Here is a 19,685-nt window from a genome sequence, read left to right as displayed (position 1 = left end):
CTGAGGTACCTTTTTCTCTTTTCTTTTCTTTTCTTTTCTTTTCTTTTCTTTTCTTTTCTTTTCTTTTCTTTTCTTTTCTTTTCTTTTCTTCTCTTCTCTTCTCTTCTCTTCTCTTCTCTTCTCTTCTCTTCTCTTCTCTTCTCTTCTCTTCTCTTCTCTTCTCTTCTCTTCTCTTCTCTTCTCTTCTCTCTCTTCTCTTTTCTCTTTTTTTTTTTCTTTTCTTTTCCTGCCAGTTTGTGATTTGGACATGCACATAAGAAGGAAAATGTAAAAATTTGACAGTGTTGTGACATGTTTTTAGTGAAAATATCAACTGAGCTGATGAAAGGGTATCCTATAAATAGAATGTGGATGTATATGTGTATGTTTTACATGTCACTGATTTTTAATTCTAAGGATTATGCTCTTGCTCAGGGAATCTGTCTGAAACTGTAGCTTGAATTTCTAGTTTTAAAGAAGAAAAGTGGATTTGCTGTGGAAGAAAGGAGCACTAGGCATTTCCTGACTACTTCAGTGAAGGGAAAGGGAGGAAGTATTGCCACTTGGTGAATGATTTGCCTGATTTGGAAAAGAGTAAGTGACTTCAGCACAGCTGAAGAGGGGGTATGTGAAAATATTCACAGTACTGTCAGGAGAGCTCATAAGCCACATCTTTGTTTTTGGAGTAGAGTATGTGTCTTGTATCTGTCCACAGCTACCTTCAGAATGGAACAGAAAATGTGAAATGACATCCAGATGCTAAAGATGTTAATGATCATGAACAAGTTTTGCTGGAGGATCATATTGATAAGTGCTGATTTGAGGTTTTTGACTCTGTGTACCATCAGTGGAATGGAATTATAACAGGATGAAAAGCTTCTTAATTCATCACAGTTTAGAGGCAGGATTATTATGTGCCCTGTGGGCTTGGCATAGGGTCATCAGGGAATAAGAACTGGCAGAAAATATGGAGATAGAAGCTGATAAGAGGTAAAAAAAAGGAAAAAAAAAGTCAGACCCACAATTTGATCTGCTGCATTTGAGCTCTTTGCTGAGTATGTTCTTCAGATGAATTAAAGGATTTATGGTACTTGGAGCTTTTGTCTTGTAACCATCTACCTTTGGCTATAGAAATACAAGTACATTGTAACATTGCAGTTGGCTGTTGTCAAATACCAGTTAAATACCTTGTCTGTACATTGGCTGCTAAGGTAGAAAAGGACTTTGGTCAAAGAAAATTTGGATTTTTTTTTTCCATATTTTGCAAACACCACTGTTTTTTTCCCTCTTCGGAGATCCCTGGGTACTTCAAGAAAAGTTTCGGAACTGGCAGCTGAAGGAAAATAGGCTTCTGAAATATATCCAGCAGTGCTCCTGTGCAGCTGCCATAGACCACTTCTGAAATGGAATTGAAATCTTTGTTAAGCATGGCTGATTATCTCTCCATGTAGTGCCTAGTGTATTACCTATAGGTTTTGTGCTTTGAAATTTAAACCATGGCCTGAAGTTGAAAACATAAGGTCTGTGATGAAGATATAATTATTAGATAAGGTTATGCTTTCAATTAAAGATTTAACACTGCTTGATCCATACTTTCATAGATGTTCTTGTCAGGTGGTACTTTCTTTGTGCTGAAAAGGATCTGGCTCTACAACAGTACTAGAAATAGTCTTCACTCTTCAGTCAGTCCTTGTGATTTGGAAAGTAAATGGGAAATTTTTGAAGAAGATTAAGTCAATTTGTAGTGTTGCTCTGTTCAAATGCAGTGGTTTTGTGACCTTATCTACAAAGGCACCAAATAGCAGCTTGCTGCTGGGGAGGCAGATGGTGATGCAGAGGGTTAAAATGAGTTTACTGAAACATCCACAAATGCCATCAAATCCAAATATATGGGTTATTGATGATGTATTGATAGCTACTTATACCAACCTTAAATATCCCAGAAATATTTCTGTTACTTTTGTTCTGAAGCGAAGCACTGGTGGCATGTTGTCACTCTGAATCAGTGCAAATCACTGCTCTGTCTAGCAGAGAGGTAGGTTTTTATTGCAAGCAGTGATATTTTTTCTAAAGGGCTATTTCTAAAGGACAATGACAGAACACTTGTCACAACTATAAAACACTTTTATGTGTGCACAAAATCTTGAGTTAAACTGCATCTATGGATCAGCGTTTTACAGCTTCAAACATGCTATAAAGATAAAATATGTACTTAGTTTTGTGAATCAGATCCAAGATGTTAAACTTCATAAAAGTTTGAGAGAGGCACTTATTTATAGATGTGGCTGCAGAGTCTCTGGATCAGGCGTATGTTATTTTCCCACTCCAAAGTTTTAAATATTTTAAAAATGTACATAAAATATGAAAGCAAGATTTTGTATATCCACTTTCATCAAAGCTTTAAAAAATTAATTGCATTAGCTTTTTTTTTTTTTTTTTTTTAGATCTAATAATTGCATTTACCATTCAGGAACTTTGATTTTGGGTTTAGAAGTCAAGCAAAATTTAATGTTACAAAACCAATGCAAATCTTTTACATTAATTTTATCTTCCAAACTCTTTTGGGTTTTTTAGTAGCAGTGTGTCTTCCCATGTCTCTAGCCATATGGAGATGGATGTCTACTTAATTTTTCCATAAGTGAGTGTGAATAAACATTCCTAGAGAAAATGAACAGCAGTTCAAGAAATAGAGAATCCGTTTCTGTCAATGAATAAAGCTCTGATCCAGTGCAAGGTGCTAGCAATGTGACTTCTTTTCTTAGCAAACTAATTTGGTGATGGAAACCATCCTGGACTTTTTCAGATCTTTTGTAACACAGCTTTGTTTTCTTTGCAATTGTTTTTTTGTAAGCGCAGGCTGTTTAGCAGCATTCACTACTGAATGTGCTGTTCCTGTTTCTGGCTGATTGTGGCTCAGGGCAAGCAGGGAATGATGTTTCTGGCTCAGAAAACTGGCATCTCTGTTGGCTGACGTCCTGCGTCTGTCCCAGCCTGGTCCCTAATTCGGATGAGCACCATCTGCAAGCTGCGTAATTATCCGGAGAGGCTCTAATGATGTGATAGTCTGCTAGTACTGAACTGTAAATGGCATCCTGACGCTTTAGCAGGGGAAGGATGATTCTTAATGAAATTGGCCCCTGCAGTATCTCAGGCGAACAAAACTGTAACTTTTTAATGATCTCTCGAAGACAGGTCATGGTTTTATAATTATTTCCATCTCTGAATATACAGGAGTATCATTCCATTTTGGTCCCAAAGGATTTTACCCTGTTTTCTTCCAGAAATTGCTTAGCAGTTGGGATTGCCATGTCCTTGTGTTTATTTTAGTCATCATAGACATAAATGCTTTTTACCTGTATTATTTCTGTGCTATTTGACTACCAGTAAGTGCGTTTGCAGCATTTCAGCTGATATTTATTAATGACAGGTTGCACAGTCTGACCTACTTTTCTGTGCACTACCACAGTGAATGTAACCCCTTGGAAGAGAAATGAGAAAACTGCCGGAAAAATGATATAAATGATTCAGGGAAAGACTATATGATCAAATACTACTGAATAATATAGTAAAACTGTATCACTGAATCTACTGAAAAATAAAAAAAAAATTGGTTTAAATAAATACATCATGTGTGCTGTTCAGAAGATGGGGAAAATAACAAACATTTCTTTGATCAAAGCCAAAATTAGAGGAGCATTTTGCATGTTAGCAGATTATTTTCCATGCACTGAAATAGTTTGATTTTAGAATTATAAACACCTCGTGGTTACCCTAAGAACTCTATATATCACAGTCATTCAACAAATAGAGAAAGTTTATTTTTTAGAGAAATTTGAGAGAGTTTGATTTGTAAGAGGGATTATTATGTTTTTTTTTTCTTCCTGCTAGTCAGTTCTGTCACATTTGTGCAAAACAACCAATCAACAGACCCAAAAACCAAACAACCCAAAAGCCAAACCAAACAAAAAAAAACCCCTTTCGTTTCCTCTCTGGTGCTGTGATATTGCAGATGCTTGTCCATTACTTTCCCACACATTATACCTCCTTCAGGGAACTTTTGTCAAAGGTGATTTAAAGGCATAAGCAGCAGGAATAGTACTTCACTTCATACAGGTTATTGGATATCTTGCACGTTCCTCTGTGTCACCATCTGTGAGAGTGCTTGTTGGGCAGTGCAGCCAGTCTCCTTGTACACACCAGTTGCAGTATGTGTAGAGAAAAAAAGATACTAAGACTGAAGGTACTGGCACCTCTTCTCAGCCTTGCCTCTTCTGCTTTGGTCTCTTAAAGCAGTTGCAACTCAGGAGTGCACGAAATAACTCTTGAGTTATACTCAGGTGGTAGAACAGATTAAAATGACAGGATGTCTCAAAAACCCCTATGTTTTCACCCTGCTGAGATTAGCTGGACGTTTTTGGGCAGTTGTGTTTTAGCCTTCATGGTCCTGACTGTCAGGAACATTTGGCTTCCAAGCCAGATACGGCAAAAGCTGAAAAGACAGTCCTCTGAGCAGATGCAGACTCTGAAGTTTGCCTTTCCTTCCAGAAGTGGACAGAAATTTTAAAAAGCTGTAGATTTGCTGTGCAGTAGAGATTATTAAATTTGGATTTATTACTTGCATCTGTCATTTACCTACAGGCATGTGGAAAATCTAGATGCCTCAAACACATTAATAAATATGTTTTATCCAAAGATAAGGGATGGAAAAAAGATTACAACTCCTTTCACAGCAATGTTCTGTGTCATTCCCTTGTAAGGAGAGAAAAATATCACAAATTATTGTGAAGGTTGGTTAAACAGATTTTATTTTGAAACTGGTGATTCTGCAATATATGCTTGGCTGGGACTTTTTAATTAACAGAGAGTAGTTACTCCAAGAAGACTGACAAAATTTCTGCACACTTTACTGAGCACGCCAAGTGGAGAAAGAAAATCAGAATTTGAGTAGTGGCTAATCTGAGAGCTCCAGCACTTCTAAATTACGCATCAGCTCTAAAGATGTCTTTTGTTTTGTAAACAATCATCGGGTAGGTTACTGTTTATTTACAATTTTACAGTTCTTCTGCATTATTGTAGTGGACCTTCTCTGCTCCTCAGAGTCAAATGTGTATACATGTTCCCTCAGTTTCTCTCTAGCAGTTGTCTAGATGGATATTTAGCTTATCAAGTTCTAAATATTTCAGAAAACTGAGAGCAGAGTAGATTTTGTAGTGGCTTATGCAACTTCTGTGGTGTCTTTCTGATTTTTGGGAAGAGCTTTATAAACATGATTGCTTACTGTTTTCCCACAGGTAAAGGTAGATGCTTGTTTTGGCAGAGCTGTAGCCATATCTCCATTTAAATAGACCTATTTTATAATTACAGAGTTGTAGAATAATTCTTGTTTGAGAGGCTTGTTTAAGCTTATATAGTCCAACCTCCTAATCAAAGCAGGGTTAGGTGTGAGGTCATGGCAGGTTGTTCAGGGTTTTATCAGTTTGAGTCTTGAAAAACTTCAGTGATGGAGGCTGTACAACATGTTTGGGCAACTTCCTCCACTGATGGGTTGTTCTCATGGTGGACTTTTTCCTTCTATCACATCTGATCCTTTCATTTCAACTTAACACCTACTGGCATTTCTTCTCCCACACTGCAGTAGTATGAAGAGCCAAACTCCACCTCCTCGATGCCTTCCTGCAGGTACTATTAAGCCCTTCCCAAACTATGTCTTCTCTAGGCCAAAAAGCCCTGGCTATGCAGCCTCTGTTTAGAGGATGAGTGGTCTGGCTTCCTGTCAGCTTGGTTGCTCCCCCTGGACTTGTCTCTTTGTTGTATTGGGGGGCCCATAGCCCTACAATGTTCTGGGTGTAGTCTAATGAGTGCTGCTCAGAAGGGGATAATCCCTTGCCTTGACTGACCAGCTGTGCCCCTGCTAATGCAGCCTGGGAGGCTGGTGGCCATCTCTGCTGTCCAAGTACTGCCCACCAGCATCTCCACAGCCTCTTCCACAGAGCTGCTCCAGCCCGGCAGTCTCCAGGCTGTGTCATTTCAGGTGGGTGGTTGTTGGTGCAGGACTTTGCCTTTGCCCTGGCTGAATTTCATAAGGGCCCAATTGGGCCATTCCCCCAGCCTGTCTGGGTCCCTCTGGATGGCAGTCCTGCACATACCAGCTGTGTCCCAGGGGTGGAGACTGCAAACTTGGTAAGTGTTCACTCCTCCAGAGCATTAGTTAAGGTATTGAGGAGGACTAGTTCCATAGTACATCCTTGCAATGTGTGAGATATATTTAAGTAGGGACTTTCATTCCATTAACAAGCCTAAGTTTAATACCTCAGTCAGATGGCATGACTGTTCAGCCTTTCAGTAGGAGTTGTCTTGTGCCTGCTTGAACACCAGGCTTGTGCAACCATTTTTATTAGGAAAACGGGTGGGTGAGAGATCCATACAGCTACTGTCCTTTGACTTGCAGTTGGATGTGCCAGTATATTACAGTTTTTAGACTGCTTAACCAGGCGTGATAAATATGTAGCCGACTGGTTTGAGTGGAAAGAGGCTTTGATCACTTGGGAGGTTTTGATCTCACTGAGATATCTGTTGTAGGATGGCTACATCTTTTAAATAATGTAACCAAGAGTGGAAAATGCAGTGACTGATGTGATACCTGTGTACTCTGCTCCATGCCTGACATACTTGCATCTTTCTCACTCTTTTACTATCCCCAAATCTTGTAATCCATGGGCAAATTCTTAAACTAAATGCAGCTTCTGTGTACTTTAAATTTTTATGCTTTGAAGATCTAAGGTATTACCAAGTATTGCTGTCAAAACCAGTTCTGGAGTCTGATACCTCTGTTTCAAGAATAGAACATAAATAAACAGTGAAACCTGTACAATCACAGTTAAAGAAATAACTGGTCTTCAGGAGTGGCTTTTCTTGGATTAAATTTGGGCAGCTTCAGATAGATGGAGATACTAGTTCTCAAGAAATGAGCCTGGGAGTAGCCAAAAACCACTATAATCAATTGGTATTCTGTACCTGTTCTTCTAATGAATGTACACAGCATAAAATCTTGATAGTATGTGATATTTATTAAACATATATTGTTTGATGATTACTCTTCCCTCTTTGAAAAAAAAGTTTAAATATTCAGTTTCATCATTTGCTATTTAAACATAATTTTTACTATTTCCTTTTTTCTTTTTTTTTCAGTGACAATGACAAATATTGGAGAAAAAGGTAAGATTTTTATTATCTATTTATAATTGGAATTTATATATCAGGGTAGAATAGTAGTTTACTAGTGGAATTAAGATACAAATCTAATTAGTTTTAAATAAGTATAGTTTTTGTGTTCCTCAGCTCCTTCAGTTATCCTGCTACTCCTGAATATTGTTTTAGCCATTGCAAATAAAGATGAGAATAAATTTTTGCTGTTCTTACCGGCTTTCTGATGGGTCAACTAAAATAATCCTTATATTCTGGTGTGGTTTTTAAAATATTCATAGCACATAAAGCTCTTGTAAAAGCAGGACTTCTAGCTATGAACAGGGTATTGGTGTAGATGCAGCATATTTAAATGGGAGGTAAATCTTTCCTATAGTTTTTTTTTTTTTAGTCAGTGTCTTTAAAGAAACAGAATCCTTTGGATATGTAGCCTTTTCAGAATGTAATAAAACTGCCTTATTAGCAGTTACTACAGTTCCTACCCTGAGGCTGTGGCATGTTTAGATTGCTTTTCCAGATGCTATTTTACTACTATGGAGCTTTTGGAGGAAGGTGTTAAGAGTTAGGAGATAAACTTTATGCTTTTTATGTTGTGTAATTCCAGCGTATTTTATCAAGTCATTGGCAACTCCCTCACTTAAGTATTTGTCAATTAAGAAACATATGCTTGAAAAACTTTCTTCAGTTCAGTGATCTCTCCATGCATATGAGTGCATAAGTGTATCTGCAAACTTCAGCACCTGCAGACTTTGAAGTAATTCTGGTGTCTTGCTGTTCCATACTGTGTGAGAGGGGACACAAGTGTGTCGTTATACATTGCTCACAAAACACATTAGAATTATCAGCAGAACGCATTGGAGAACATATTAAATTTTCACTCAGAGCCTTGATCAGCTTCAGCTAGTCAGGAGAAATTTACCCTGGCTTATACTTCTGCCCTAAGTTTTTTCAGGGGTGAAAACTGGGCAAATGGGGCTCAGCCCTACTACTGATCTCTGCTGATCTCTGGACAGCTCTAGCTATGCTAGCTACTTGTAAATGGATTGCCTTCATGCAAGGGATACACCATTTGGGTTGGGTTTTTTTGGTGGTGTGGTTCAGAAAAACTGTGAAATATAAGGATTTCTGCCAGGGAGCTGCAGAGAGCTCTTCTTTCACTGTCTCAAGGGAAGTTAGGTTTTATGTTGAACTCTCAACAGACCCAGTGGAGCAGTGGGTAGCCCAGGGTCTCCATCGCAGTGCAGAGAAACTGGTGGGTAGATAACTTGGGAGGAGTGACCAGCTGGGACCTTGGCCGGGTTGGAGAACTGAGGTTCAAGATCAAACAAGATGAGCTCGAGTCTTGTGCAGACTTTAAAGGGGAGTCTTGGGATAATGTCTCTAGGCTAAACTTTCATCTTCCTTCAGTAGTCTTTTCTTTTTTTCCTTTAATATATGAACAATTTTCTTATCACAATTGTTATTTTTCTCACAGCAATAGAATACTGATGCAAATTAATAAATGCATCGTGTACAGAAATGTGGTAACTTGCCCTACCTTGCTCTCACTATGAATATATCATTGTTTAAAAAAATACTGTTTTTGTTTGAGTTAATCCAGGGTTTTTTTATAGCTGATAGAAATGTTCTGATAAAAATGTGGACTGTTCCTGTCCAGAAGCTTGTAAAGTAGCAAGTTGGTCTTTTAGTGGGTTGTTCTTAGTGTGGAGTCCAGTTCTATCACTTACTTATGCTGATGAGATTTTTCTTCCAGTTTATAGACTTGGCATATGGCTTTTTGCCCCTCTCATCCCTAAAGCTCTGTACAGAGCTGCTCCTCAGATTTTCTTAGCTTTTTTTTTTTATTTTTACTGCTTTGTGAATAAATATTTACAGTGTTACTGTTTTTTGAATAAACAAACTTCAACACCATAAATATTTATTCATTGTTACTTTTGAGGCAAAAGTACAAAAAGTAAGATCCTGCTGGGTAATTGTTCCTGCATTTATACACACCATCACACGTGTTATAGGAAGTTATTTAGCACTGAATAGTATTACATACAGAAAAAACCCCATGAGCTCACCATTCAGATTGTGTAGTGAAAGTATACAGGTTTCCCTTTATGTTTTTTAATGATCTTATGGATTTATAGAAAAATCCTCTTTCCTGTCTTCAAAGTCAGTTAAGTAGGGGATATGAGTTTTGGATATGCTATTTACTGTAGTGAATTTCTTGGTACAGTGAGAGCTTTTAGGAAGAAATACCTATCCATCCATGGCAGGCTCTTAGAAAAAGTTATGTATTCTAGTACAGAAAAAGTTCTGTATTCTAGTAAAACAATTCAGCATGGTAAATGCTCACTGGCATGTGTTAAAAATATGTTAAAAATATAAGAATAGTCACTGGCTGAGAAGAACAAGAAGTAGTGAATGAACATTTGAATTTAAATGAACTGCACATTTTTAAAAAGCACCCAACTGTCTTCCCTTCTAAAATCTAGCAAAACAAATTAACTGGTTAGGGTTACTGCTTAGGTATCGAGTGTATCTGCCCCAAGACTCCTCTCACTTTTGTCATTGTTTACATAGCTATACTTCTGTTAGCAGGGGGCTGGGACTTTTTGGGGAGAGGGTGTGTTTGCATGGTTAGCAGTTTCCCTGGAGGGTTTATAAAGCTAAACAGCAGAGATGCATCAGTTAATTAGGATTTAACAAATGTGTAAAGAGAGAGTGCTTGCTAAATAATTATGGGGCTTTAATAGGCCCATTTCCCTCAAACTTTTGTAATATATGTAGACTGTATCATGACTTTACCCACAGAGTGTGTATTTGTCTAATGTAAAGTTGCAGTGCTGTATTTTTGTTGCAAAGCTTTTGCAGAGCTGTTTGTAAGTGCTACAGTATCACTGGTCTGTTTGTATTAATTCTGTTCCTTTTTGATTTTAGTTGTGTGCCTGGTGGCTTACCACATATTTTTCATGCTGTTCGTCTGGTCATATTGGAAAACAATCTTTACGCTCCCAATGAATCCTTCAAAAGAAGTAAGACAAACTTAACTTTTGTTTTTGAAATAGCCTAGTTAAATGCCTGATTTTGTAGTATTTGAATAACTTAGTCTCTGATCTCATGTAGTCTCACACTGTCTAAGAAAAACAGGGGTGATGGTTACACAGCTTCTTAATAGGAGTGAGTAAGATTGCAATCAGTGTAGTGACCAAGACAAAAAAATTAACACCTTCTCTGAGTTTTAAAGTTTTTAATAGATATTTTAAAATGAGCTACTTATGATACTAAGAAGAAAAAATCCTGTCCACTTGAAAAATATGAATTATTTGAACTACTACCTTAAATTTTTGCATGGGAATATCAGACTTTTGTGTGGGCAAAATTTTATTTCCCCATGTGTAAAACATATTTTCTGCCAGCATCTGTCTGCTGTCCTCTGAATTAAAGCTTCTTCCCAATATATTTTGGTGTGAAGGAACTTGTGGGTTGTGGTGGGAGTGCACATTGGGTAAGCTGATGCTGGGAAGCCACAGCTGGCTAAGCAGGAAGGGAGCTAGTAAAGAACAGCCACTTGGAAAAAAGGTTATTGATGGAAATGCTCCCCATGCAGGTTAGTACAACCAACACAACTTTTTGACCTCTTCCATCCTCTCTTTGTTCAGAAACCCCCTAGTCCTCAGTAGTGCTATGTCACGCAACCTCCGAGGTCAAGAGGAATCATTCTGTGGCTGCTCTGTAGTTTGAAATACCCACAAAGCCACTACTTACTTCGAAGTGGACTCATAAGTCTAGCTGCTCTAAGTACCATGTCAACACAAAATAAATAGCTGGTGATTTCTGCCGTCTGTAGTGCAGAGGTTCTTTTCTGAATAGTTTTCATTCACCACTAAGATACGTAGTTGTGGAAACAAGTAGATAATTCAAACTAATTGCAGTTTTGATTGAAGTTCACACTGCAGTCTTACTACAGCTTGGGGTAGGGAGGAGCAAAATAAATTAGCAGCTTATTTCATTTGGTAATTACAGAGCCAAATGTGTGCATGTATATGGTGACTGTAGTAATAATTAGAAGGGTTTTCAAAGCGCTGGACTGATGCCAGTGAAAGACTTGCAAAAGATTTTGACAAATCCTACTAATTACAGTACGATTCCAAAGCCATCATACAATACTACTGAAGAACTTCAGATGGGGTATGTAAGTTGGGTAATAGAAAGCAGTGTGTGGTGTTTCTATGTTCTTTGAATTTACACAATGTTGCTGGCAGAAAGTGACATCTTTGTTGTTCTGTGTCTTTCCTGTTCTACTAGAGCAGTATTTTTAAAATTTAATTAGGGTATTTTGTAATGTTAAGTTGCTGCTTGGCTTCCATTTTCTAGGATGAAGTCTGTAAATACTGAAGGATTATCTTTTCAAATGAACTGAACTGACTTATCTAGCAAATACTCATTTGAAGACTGAAACACAGTTTCAGCATTTTGTTTTCATGAATACTGTAGCTGGTGCAAACCACACAGTTTTCTTTTAAGCTTATTTCAAACTTTTACACAGAAAGTAGACTTTGAGGGACTTTGCTGTAGTGCATGCCATTCTGTACCTGTGCATACTAGCTATATGCAAATACTGCATGAGGGTGGGAGAGAAGATGTTTTCCCAGGAAGGAGTGTTTGTAGGCTTAGGACTACTCTGAGGACCAGTACAAAGTGATGGACTAGTAGCTCTGTTAACATCTAACCAGCATTAAAAAAAAAAAAAGCATTCTGAACCAAGTTTCTGCAGTGAGAAATTGTATGTATCACAATATAAATCAACTCAGATTTTGGTGAGAGTGTGTTCTTGGAAGGGAAAAAAATGAATGGTGACCTGAGAAACTCAGGCTAAAGAGTGAATCTCCAGCTTCAGCTGAAGATTATGAGCTTTACAAGGAGGGGTGGAATGGTGCCTTCTCTATGGCGGTGAGAGTAGGTTCTTAACTGTACGTTTCTGTCTGCTTTTTTAGTTTTACCTATTGCCTCACTTCCTTTTAGGAAAAAAATCAATATTGTAACAAGTAGCCTTCCTGTAAACATAAATGCTATGGAGTGGGCTTCTGTTTCTAGCACAGGTTAGAGGCAGCCACTCTTCCTGCCAAATGTGGACTTCTTTTCAGAGGTGATTTTGTATCTTCTTTCTGGAGAATATCAGAGATGGAAATATCAAAGTCTTTGGCATCTGCCCATTTCGAGAAGCTACAGTGACAAGGCTTTGGTGTTGCAGAGGATGCTGGAGTATAAGGAATTTGTACTTCTTCATATATACTGTGCATGTCTTTCAGTAATTTTTACCCTTTCAGCACTTAGTAGAGCCATATTTGTTATTGCCATTTTGAGAAGTGACAGAAGTTGTCATTTTATTCAGGAAGATGTTCAAGATGTGGTTATTCTGTCATACAGGACACCCATCTCCTCCTTCTCTCAGCCAGTCTCTTAAGTAAAAACACATCCTAACATCTGCATGACGAGAACAGCAATGTTCTAGTGACAAAGAATAAAAGGGAAAATGCCAAACAGAAGAGAAATAAAGCTATCTTTTCAGCTGTTACTAGAAGTGTATTTTCTTTCAGTTAAATACTGACATCCCTAGCTTATATTCAAAAGCTAATATTTGGTATTACAGAAGTAAATTAACTGACCCTTCAGGGGAATGATAAGCTCTTGATCTTCCTCTTGAAAAGAGTTGCTTAATACTTCTGGAAGTATTCAGCTCTGCATTGATACCAAATCAGAAGTATTTTTAATTTTGCCATAGACTGAATTAGTTGTCTTGGGAACACTGGGTTATTTACTGTAATTCCTTGTACATGCTGCTAATCCGTCTTCATATAATGAGTATTTATTTCTCTTTACACATCTACGGTTACTTAACTTGGAATTTGCTAACATTTCTTTGATTTTAAAAATTATTCCAGTTTCATCTATCATATTCAGACAAGGAATCCCTAGAGAGGGAGCCTAGAGGTGAATCCCAGCAAGAAGTCTTAAGACGGGCAGCCAAGGATCTTCCTATCTATACACGGACAATGTCTGGAGGTAAATAGGTATTCAGGAGGACACCGAAGACAGATGTCTTGATGTACTACCTAAACTAATTTAAAAAAAAAAAATTAAGGGTTTTGATTGAAGGGAAGAAGTGCTTTTCATAATTAATAAAATAACAGAGTGGTCCAAGAACTTAACTTTAATGTAACTTTATGCAGCTATATTTATTCAGTGTAAAGATTGTTGGAAGGTAAATTGTGGCATACAGTTTAGGATTTTAAAGTGGATTGACAGTGCCCTGCTAGATGTTTTCAAATTGATTTAAGCTTGTAATACTGACAAGCTGCAGAACAGGCTGTAGCAGCCATTAACTGCATGGATTTCTTTTTTCATAGGTTAAAAAAATAGTAATAAAAAAAGAATCACTATCTGCATGTTATATATAGGTAAATAGATCACAGTAAGAAACTGTTGCTGTTTTACTTGTTGCTCGTTCAGTAGCAAGAACAAAGGTTCTTGCAGACTAAGAGTTAATCTAAACTTACTGATATTGTCAGTTTGTGAATGCTGGCTAGCTAAGCAAATCCAAGAGATAATCTCATATAGTAAATTGAAGCTGTTAGAACAATAGCTTAAAATAGCTATATTGTTGAATGATCTTTAAAGTTTTTCCAGTCTAGTAGGTTTTTGTGGGTTTTGTTGGTTCATTGGTTGTTTTGCAGAGCAGAGGGGTTTGGAAGAAAAAACCCATGATTAGCATGATTAGCAGAGATTGCAAAAACTGAGCTTTTTGGGTTCACTTTGATAGATTCAGCATCGCAGGTAGTTAAAGAATGCTTTGGTATTTGCAACTGTTTCTGTTCATGCTGAAATGCTTTCCTGGGTGTTCTTCTGGACTGAGCTGCTAGTATTTATTTTTGCACAGACTTCAGGTATCAAAATGTGTAACTGTACACTGAGATCTAATCTTGGAACTTCTTTTCTTTAGCAATCAGATACTGTGACAGATGCCATCTTGTCAAACCAGATCGTTGTCATCACTGTTCTGTATGCGACAAGTAAGAAAATATTTTAAATAAGTGGTTTTCTGAATTAATCTGCTTTTTCCTTAACACAGCAGCTTTTATTTTTTCTGATTAGATTTTTCAGGTTTAATATTTTGGCAGGTAAGATTTTTTTCCCTTAGATTTTTTTTCCAGATTTAGTTTTCATTTACTTAATTCTAAGGAAGTCTGTAACTTTTGATTCATTTGATGGCTTCCTTGATGCCAACATGGATTACATGATCTTCTACATTCTTTACATAAGGGTTAAAATTTATAAATATTAATACTGAATTTTCTTTAAGAATGTAACCAAAAATAGCTGATAAACAAAAATTTGCTTCTTTTGTTAGAATCTGAATAAACATCACTACCCATCTCAATCTAATCATGATGTCACATCATATCTGAGGTAATAAACTTAATATCCTATTTTTCACTGGATAACTTGCAGGTTACTTTTGTTTAAAGAAAGAAGCAGCCAAACATTCTCCCATTTCTAACTGGGAAATAAAATGAAGATTTTATTTGTCTGCCGCAAAAAGAAGTTCACATCCATAGTCCCCAGAAGTCTGATTGCTTTCTAATTTAATCTTTCTATTGGCTGTTCTCTCAGACCTTTCTCCAGTAAGCTTGGATGTCTGTGCGTTTCTCCACTCTTGCCCCCAGTGCTTTAAATTTCTAACTTTGAGGGAAGACACTTCCTCAAAGGATGATTTATTCTTAGCTTTAAGGCTGTTCCAGATACTCTTCAGCTGATACAGCATCAAACCTTCCAACATGATTGTGAGGTGGAGATGACATTCCATTTGGTCCAGCAGAGCAGCAGAGGCACTGAAAGAATAACAGAATTGAGGCAGAAAGGGGATCTTGGTTGTTGTATGGAATGGTGGTTGCAATGTCATACAGTCATGTGTGTTTTTACTGGAGAAAAAGGATGACTTGTGTTATCCTGTAAAATGTGAATGGAATTTGCAGAATGCCATTAGTTAACCTGTTTTGCAGAATACCTTTATTTTGTCCTTACCCTGTCAAAATTCGCTTGCTCCAGTTTTATCTGATTTTCATGTGCACATTCTGTTAATGGAGAGTGATTAATTGGAAAACTGTTTCTTATTTTTCATGCAAGGTAAGTTCTTAAAAACCTCATGTGCATATGGATGTATTTCTATAAAAGCAAGCCATAATTCTTGGAAATATATTTAGTTGTATGACTAAGTAATTAGTAATGACTTAGTGATAATTGACTTAACCCTGTTTCTAAGGCTCTGTCAGAGAATAAAGAATAGTTGAAAAACCTGTACAGAATGAGAACTAAGTCCTGAAGTTGAAGCTATAGATTGCATTTTCTTAAATCACTAAGTTCGTGAGAGATCAGGTGTTTTGAGTTTACTTTTCCTGCACTTCACTTGCAGGTAAACAGTTTTATGTGAATTTAAATGCACATATTTGTTAAATAGATTAGGTAACCAACAACAAATATGGGTAATTCTTAATCTGTATGTTAGTAATTTAAATCTGACATGTAAGCGTGCTTCTGACTTTTTTTTTTTCTTTTGCCTTTTGTGATGCTTGGAATTCTGTTGGGATTATTCAGATGCATTTTGAAAATGGATCATCACTGCCCTTGGTGAGTGTACTATTGGCTTTCTTTTCATACTTTCTGATTTGATAAAATACACTCTTGCTGGGCCTTTCATGAAGGTGATGCTTCACTATTCCTGGAGTTAGATGCTTATGTGAAGTTACTGGCCTTGCAGAACCGTCGGAGTTATTCACTGTACATCCTCTTTTCTTAGTTGTGACGTGTAGAAAGAAGTTCACGTATAATTTTTCTTAGATCTCTGAGTTGGGTAACTATGTTTTTATAGTAAAGATGAGGTAGACTTCTTTTAAGGATTGCTATATTCTTTATAATTTTACTGTGTCTTCATTGCAGTGAACGATGAAATGCCACCCTAAAGGGCAGGGTGTATCTAGTTCCCTTTACTGAAGCTCCCACGACAACTGGAGTGGGCTTCCTGGAAATAGCAAGTTATTCTTTTAGTTTTATGGAGTTTCTGTGTTCTTGCATTTTTCTTCCCTCTCCCTCCACCCTCCTTCCTTTTGCTGCCATGTCAGCCTGCACAGTGGTTTTGTTCTCCTGTGTTTCCTTAGCAGCCCTTGGGACCAGCGGATAGGCAGGTTGTGTAATTAATTTTATGTCAGTTTGGCAGGTGTCGCACAGAAACAATTAAAATAATTGTTTAGTAAGGTCCAAGTTGAGATAATCAAATGGTATGTGGCAGTTCTTCACTGCATGAAACTGATCAGAAAAGTAGAATCTCCTTGTGTTGGACAAACTGGTTGGTAGATGGTTCTAGGCAGCTGCTTTGACACTTTCTTAAACCAAATTCTGGGGCAGAGAAGACTCTATCCTGAAGGAAGAAGAGGTGCTGGTCTCTTCCTGTTTGTTGTGGTCCTGACTACAGCCTCTGACATAATGCAATTTGATTTTAAGAATCTCCCCTTATTTCGCATCTACATGATAGATTCAATTGAAAGAAATAGTTATCTGTATAGGGTAGAGTTACTTCCTACAGGGTTTTTTTGCTGTAGGAGTATCAGCATGTGAAATGTGATGATGCTCAGTGTTAGCAGTGTGCTTCTTAAAAAAGCCCAAACAACAACAACAACAAACAAACAAACAAACACAAAACAAAACAAAACAAAAACAAACAAACAAAAAACCCAGGGAAAACCACTGAATGTGGAACAAATTTCTTGTAAAAGGCTGTTTCCTTTTTGCAACTTTCTTAATAGCTGTCTTGTAGAAAGCTATAAGAAAAACAGCTGTCAGGCTATTCCTGACAAATATTGGTGAAAAATCTCAATATGAGCTATTATTGTTCAGTATTATAAACACTTCTTATAGCTTTATGGTCTCTTTGGGATTGTTTGAGTTGTTCTGTCTTAAGACATTTAAATGAAAATGTACTTCATGTAAACTGCAACTTCATAATAAAAATCCGTTGTACCAAATAGTAAATCATAAACAGCACTTAAATTTTTTGTAAAAGGGCAGTGAAGTGTTGTTTCACTAGGGCAGAGACTTCTAGGAAAACAAACTCTGTTTTCCTCTCAGTAGCATTTGCTTATTTTACCTGTTTTCAGTCTTCTTAATCTAACAGCATAAACATACCCAGTTTGAGAGAGTATTTGAATTGCTTATTGTTTTTAATCTAATAAGCAGTGGGTGCAAAAAATAAAATTACGAATGGAGAAGGTAATTGAAAGATGTAAAATGCTTCTTCATGAGAATTGTTCCTTTTGTATTCCAAGTCACAGAAATGCATAGAAAAAGAAGAACTGTCCTGTGTTATTTTTCCTAATTTGAGTGGATGTTCACAGTTCATGGCTCACTCTAAAAAAAAGAACTACGTGGAAGAGACAAAAAAGTTTTGAAATACTGCAGCAGGGCTGATCAAGCTTTATAGTTTCCAGTAAAGACCCACGTTCAAAGGTTCTTTGGGAAATATATGGCTATCTTGCCAACGAAAGTAAGGGTACAAATCAGTGTAATGGATGGATTTTAGTCTCTCTGAACATCATTAGATCCTGCTTTGCTTTTCATGTTGGGATTTTTTGGTGGGAGAAAGTTGTGTGGGAAGGAAGGGGGAAGAACCCTTTTGATGCTTCGGGAGAGCAGGGAAACAGTAACGAGAGTTACCACCAACTTAATATTCTGCTATGAGAAGGATTTCTGGAGAGAGACATAATGTAAGAATAACCTAGGAAGGTAAGATGAAGCATTTGGAAGGCAGAGGTAACAATAGGTAGTCATGTCCTAGCCCCAAGTCAGCTGTCTTCTGCTCTCAGGGAGGCTTTATTTTGGCTGTGGTTCCTGTGCTAATGAAAGCGCTGTGATAAACGGAAATATTTGATGCTAACTGCCCACTAACTACTCTATCAGTTTTAAGTGATGCATTAGTGAGTTCTAGTGCTGTTGCTACCTGCTATAGACAGATGGAGCTGCAGGTGGGAATGCAGTGGCTTGAGGTGTCACCAAAAATATAATTTGTCTATAACACTAATGCTAATGTTCTGTTAGGAACACCTTAGGAAAATTTTGAAACATTTCTCCCTTATCTCCTGAGTAATCAAAAAAGAAGTTAGCATCTCCTGAATTCTGTGATGCTTTTTGTTAACTGAGTTGCATCCCTTTTAGTGCTTTGAAAATTATTTCTTTGCCTGGCATTTTCAATAAATCAGCTTTTGAGACAGGAGTTATATATTTTCTTTTTGTACTTCAAAATGAGGTGTATAAAATGTTAGCTATAATACAGATTGTTATTCTGTACTGTTCTTCTGTAATAATGTTTCACTGCAATAACGTTTCACTGCAATAACATACCATTATTTAGCCAGTTGTCAGTATATTTATCAGTTTTAATCTTTCTCGGAAATGTTAGACTTCAAATCTAACCACGATTCTTGGGGTTTAAGATGTGATACTACATGCTCAAGCAGTACAATTACAAACCCCTGGTGTTTACTTTCTCTTCAATCTTCTGATAAAGTGTTCTCTTCCAGTAAGAACTCCACAGTCTGGGGCTTTGCCAGAATTGAAGGGAGCATAAAAAATTGTACAAGTTTATTTTGATGTGTGTACTGCATGTACAAAAGAACAGCGATAAGTCTGTCTTTGATTCAAGACACTTCACCTTTGGGGAATAAAATTTCACTTGGTATTTCTTTTCTCACACTAAATGGTGCCTCAAAGGAAAAACAATCCTAAAATAAATATCGTGAAAGGAAAACAGGGTTATCACAGAAACCTTGTATTTGAATTGGTTGCAGCTTATCATGGAATTGCCTACTTTTGACATATTTAATGGAAAAAAACCCACTTCACTGCATGATGAGCTTAGAAATATATCCTCTTTTTTTCATTAGAACAACATGTTTTGAGTCCTTAATTGTAGTTAATGCAGATGCTTAGCTATTGCTGCATGTTCAAATGATAATGCTAAAGGTAATGTTTAGCCAACGTGGCATGTTTTGTCAAAAAAAAATTTAGAACAAACTCCCTGTCCATCCTGAGAATGAATAACAGTAGTGTACAGTGTAAATTTATTAGGTGTTTTTAAGATTTTACCTTTATCTCATTAGCATGTATTCTGCCATTAGCATCGCTGTCTCCCTAGAAAAGAGAATAGTTACAATAAGTTGTCCTGCACTTCTAGAAGCTGAAATTGAGACTTGCCACACTTTTATTTTTTGAGAATTTTTTTTTCAGTAAACAAGTGCTTTTATGGGTGTAATCTTCTCTTAATTAGCCGATCTTTTTGACAGCAGTATCAGTTAAGGTATATGGAATTATTTTTTTAAGCTCATATGGAAAGTTTTGTTGAAGTTAGTGCAAAGATAACTTCGATTAGCTTCTTAATGCAAGTAAAAGAGGAAGCGGTTTGCCAA

At 37.0% G+C, this 19,685-nt stretch overlaps 1 protein-coding gene across 7 annotated transcripts in view; it reads left to right on the top strand.

Moving 5' to 3' along the window:
- ZDHHC2 (zinc finger DHHC-type containing 2) overlaps nucleotides 1-19,685 on the top strand; it is a 38,040-nt gene that overhangs the window by 3,806 nt on the left and 14,549 nt on the right. For 6 of the 7 annotated variants that reach the window (XR_003572975.1, XM_027899372.1, XM_027899370.1 and 3 more), the window contains 5 exons: nucleotides 7,168-7,194; nucleotides 10,111-10,205; nucleotides 13,116-13,236; nucleotides 14,174-14,243; nucleotides 15,826-15,858. Coding sequence is in view for 6 of the 7 variants with exons in the window: in XM_027899372.1 (XP_027755173.1) it covers nucleotides 7,168-7,194; nucleotides 10,111-10,205; nucleotides 13,116-13,236; nucleotides 14,174-14,243; nucleotides 15,826-15,858 (346 nt within the window). In the remaining variant the exon portion in view is untranslated. Of the gene's footprint in view, nucleotides 1-5,640; nucleotides 5,659-7,167; nucleotides 7,195-10,110; nucleotides 10,206-13,115; nucleotides 13,237-14,173; nucleotides 14,244-15,825; nucleotides 15,859-19,685 lie in introns of those variants that run through there. The other variant, XM_027899376.1, reaches the window with a different exon arrangement.

The sequence above is a fragment of the Empidonax traillii genome, unplaced genomic scaffold (assembly GCF_003031625.1).
Source record: "Empidonax traillii isolate 1590-97213 ecotype Southwest subspecies unplaced genomic scaffold, ASM303162v1 scaffold662:size427329, whole genome shotgun sequence".
Classification (NCBI taxonomy): domain Eukaryota; kingdom Metazoa; phylum Chordata; class Aves; order Passeriformes; family Tyrannidae; genus Empidonax; species Empidonax traillii.
The sequence above is the reverse complement of the archived record's forward strand: the minus strand, read 5'-3'. Positions and strand labels throughout refer to the sequence as shown.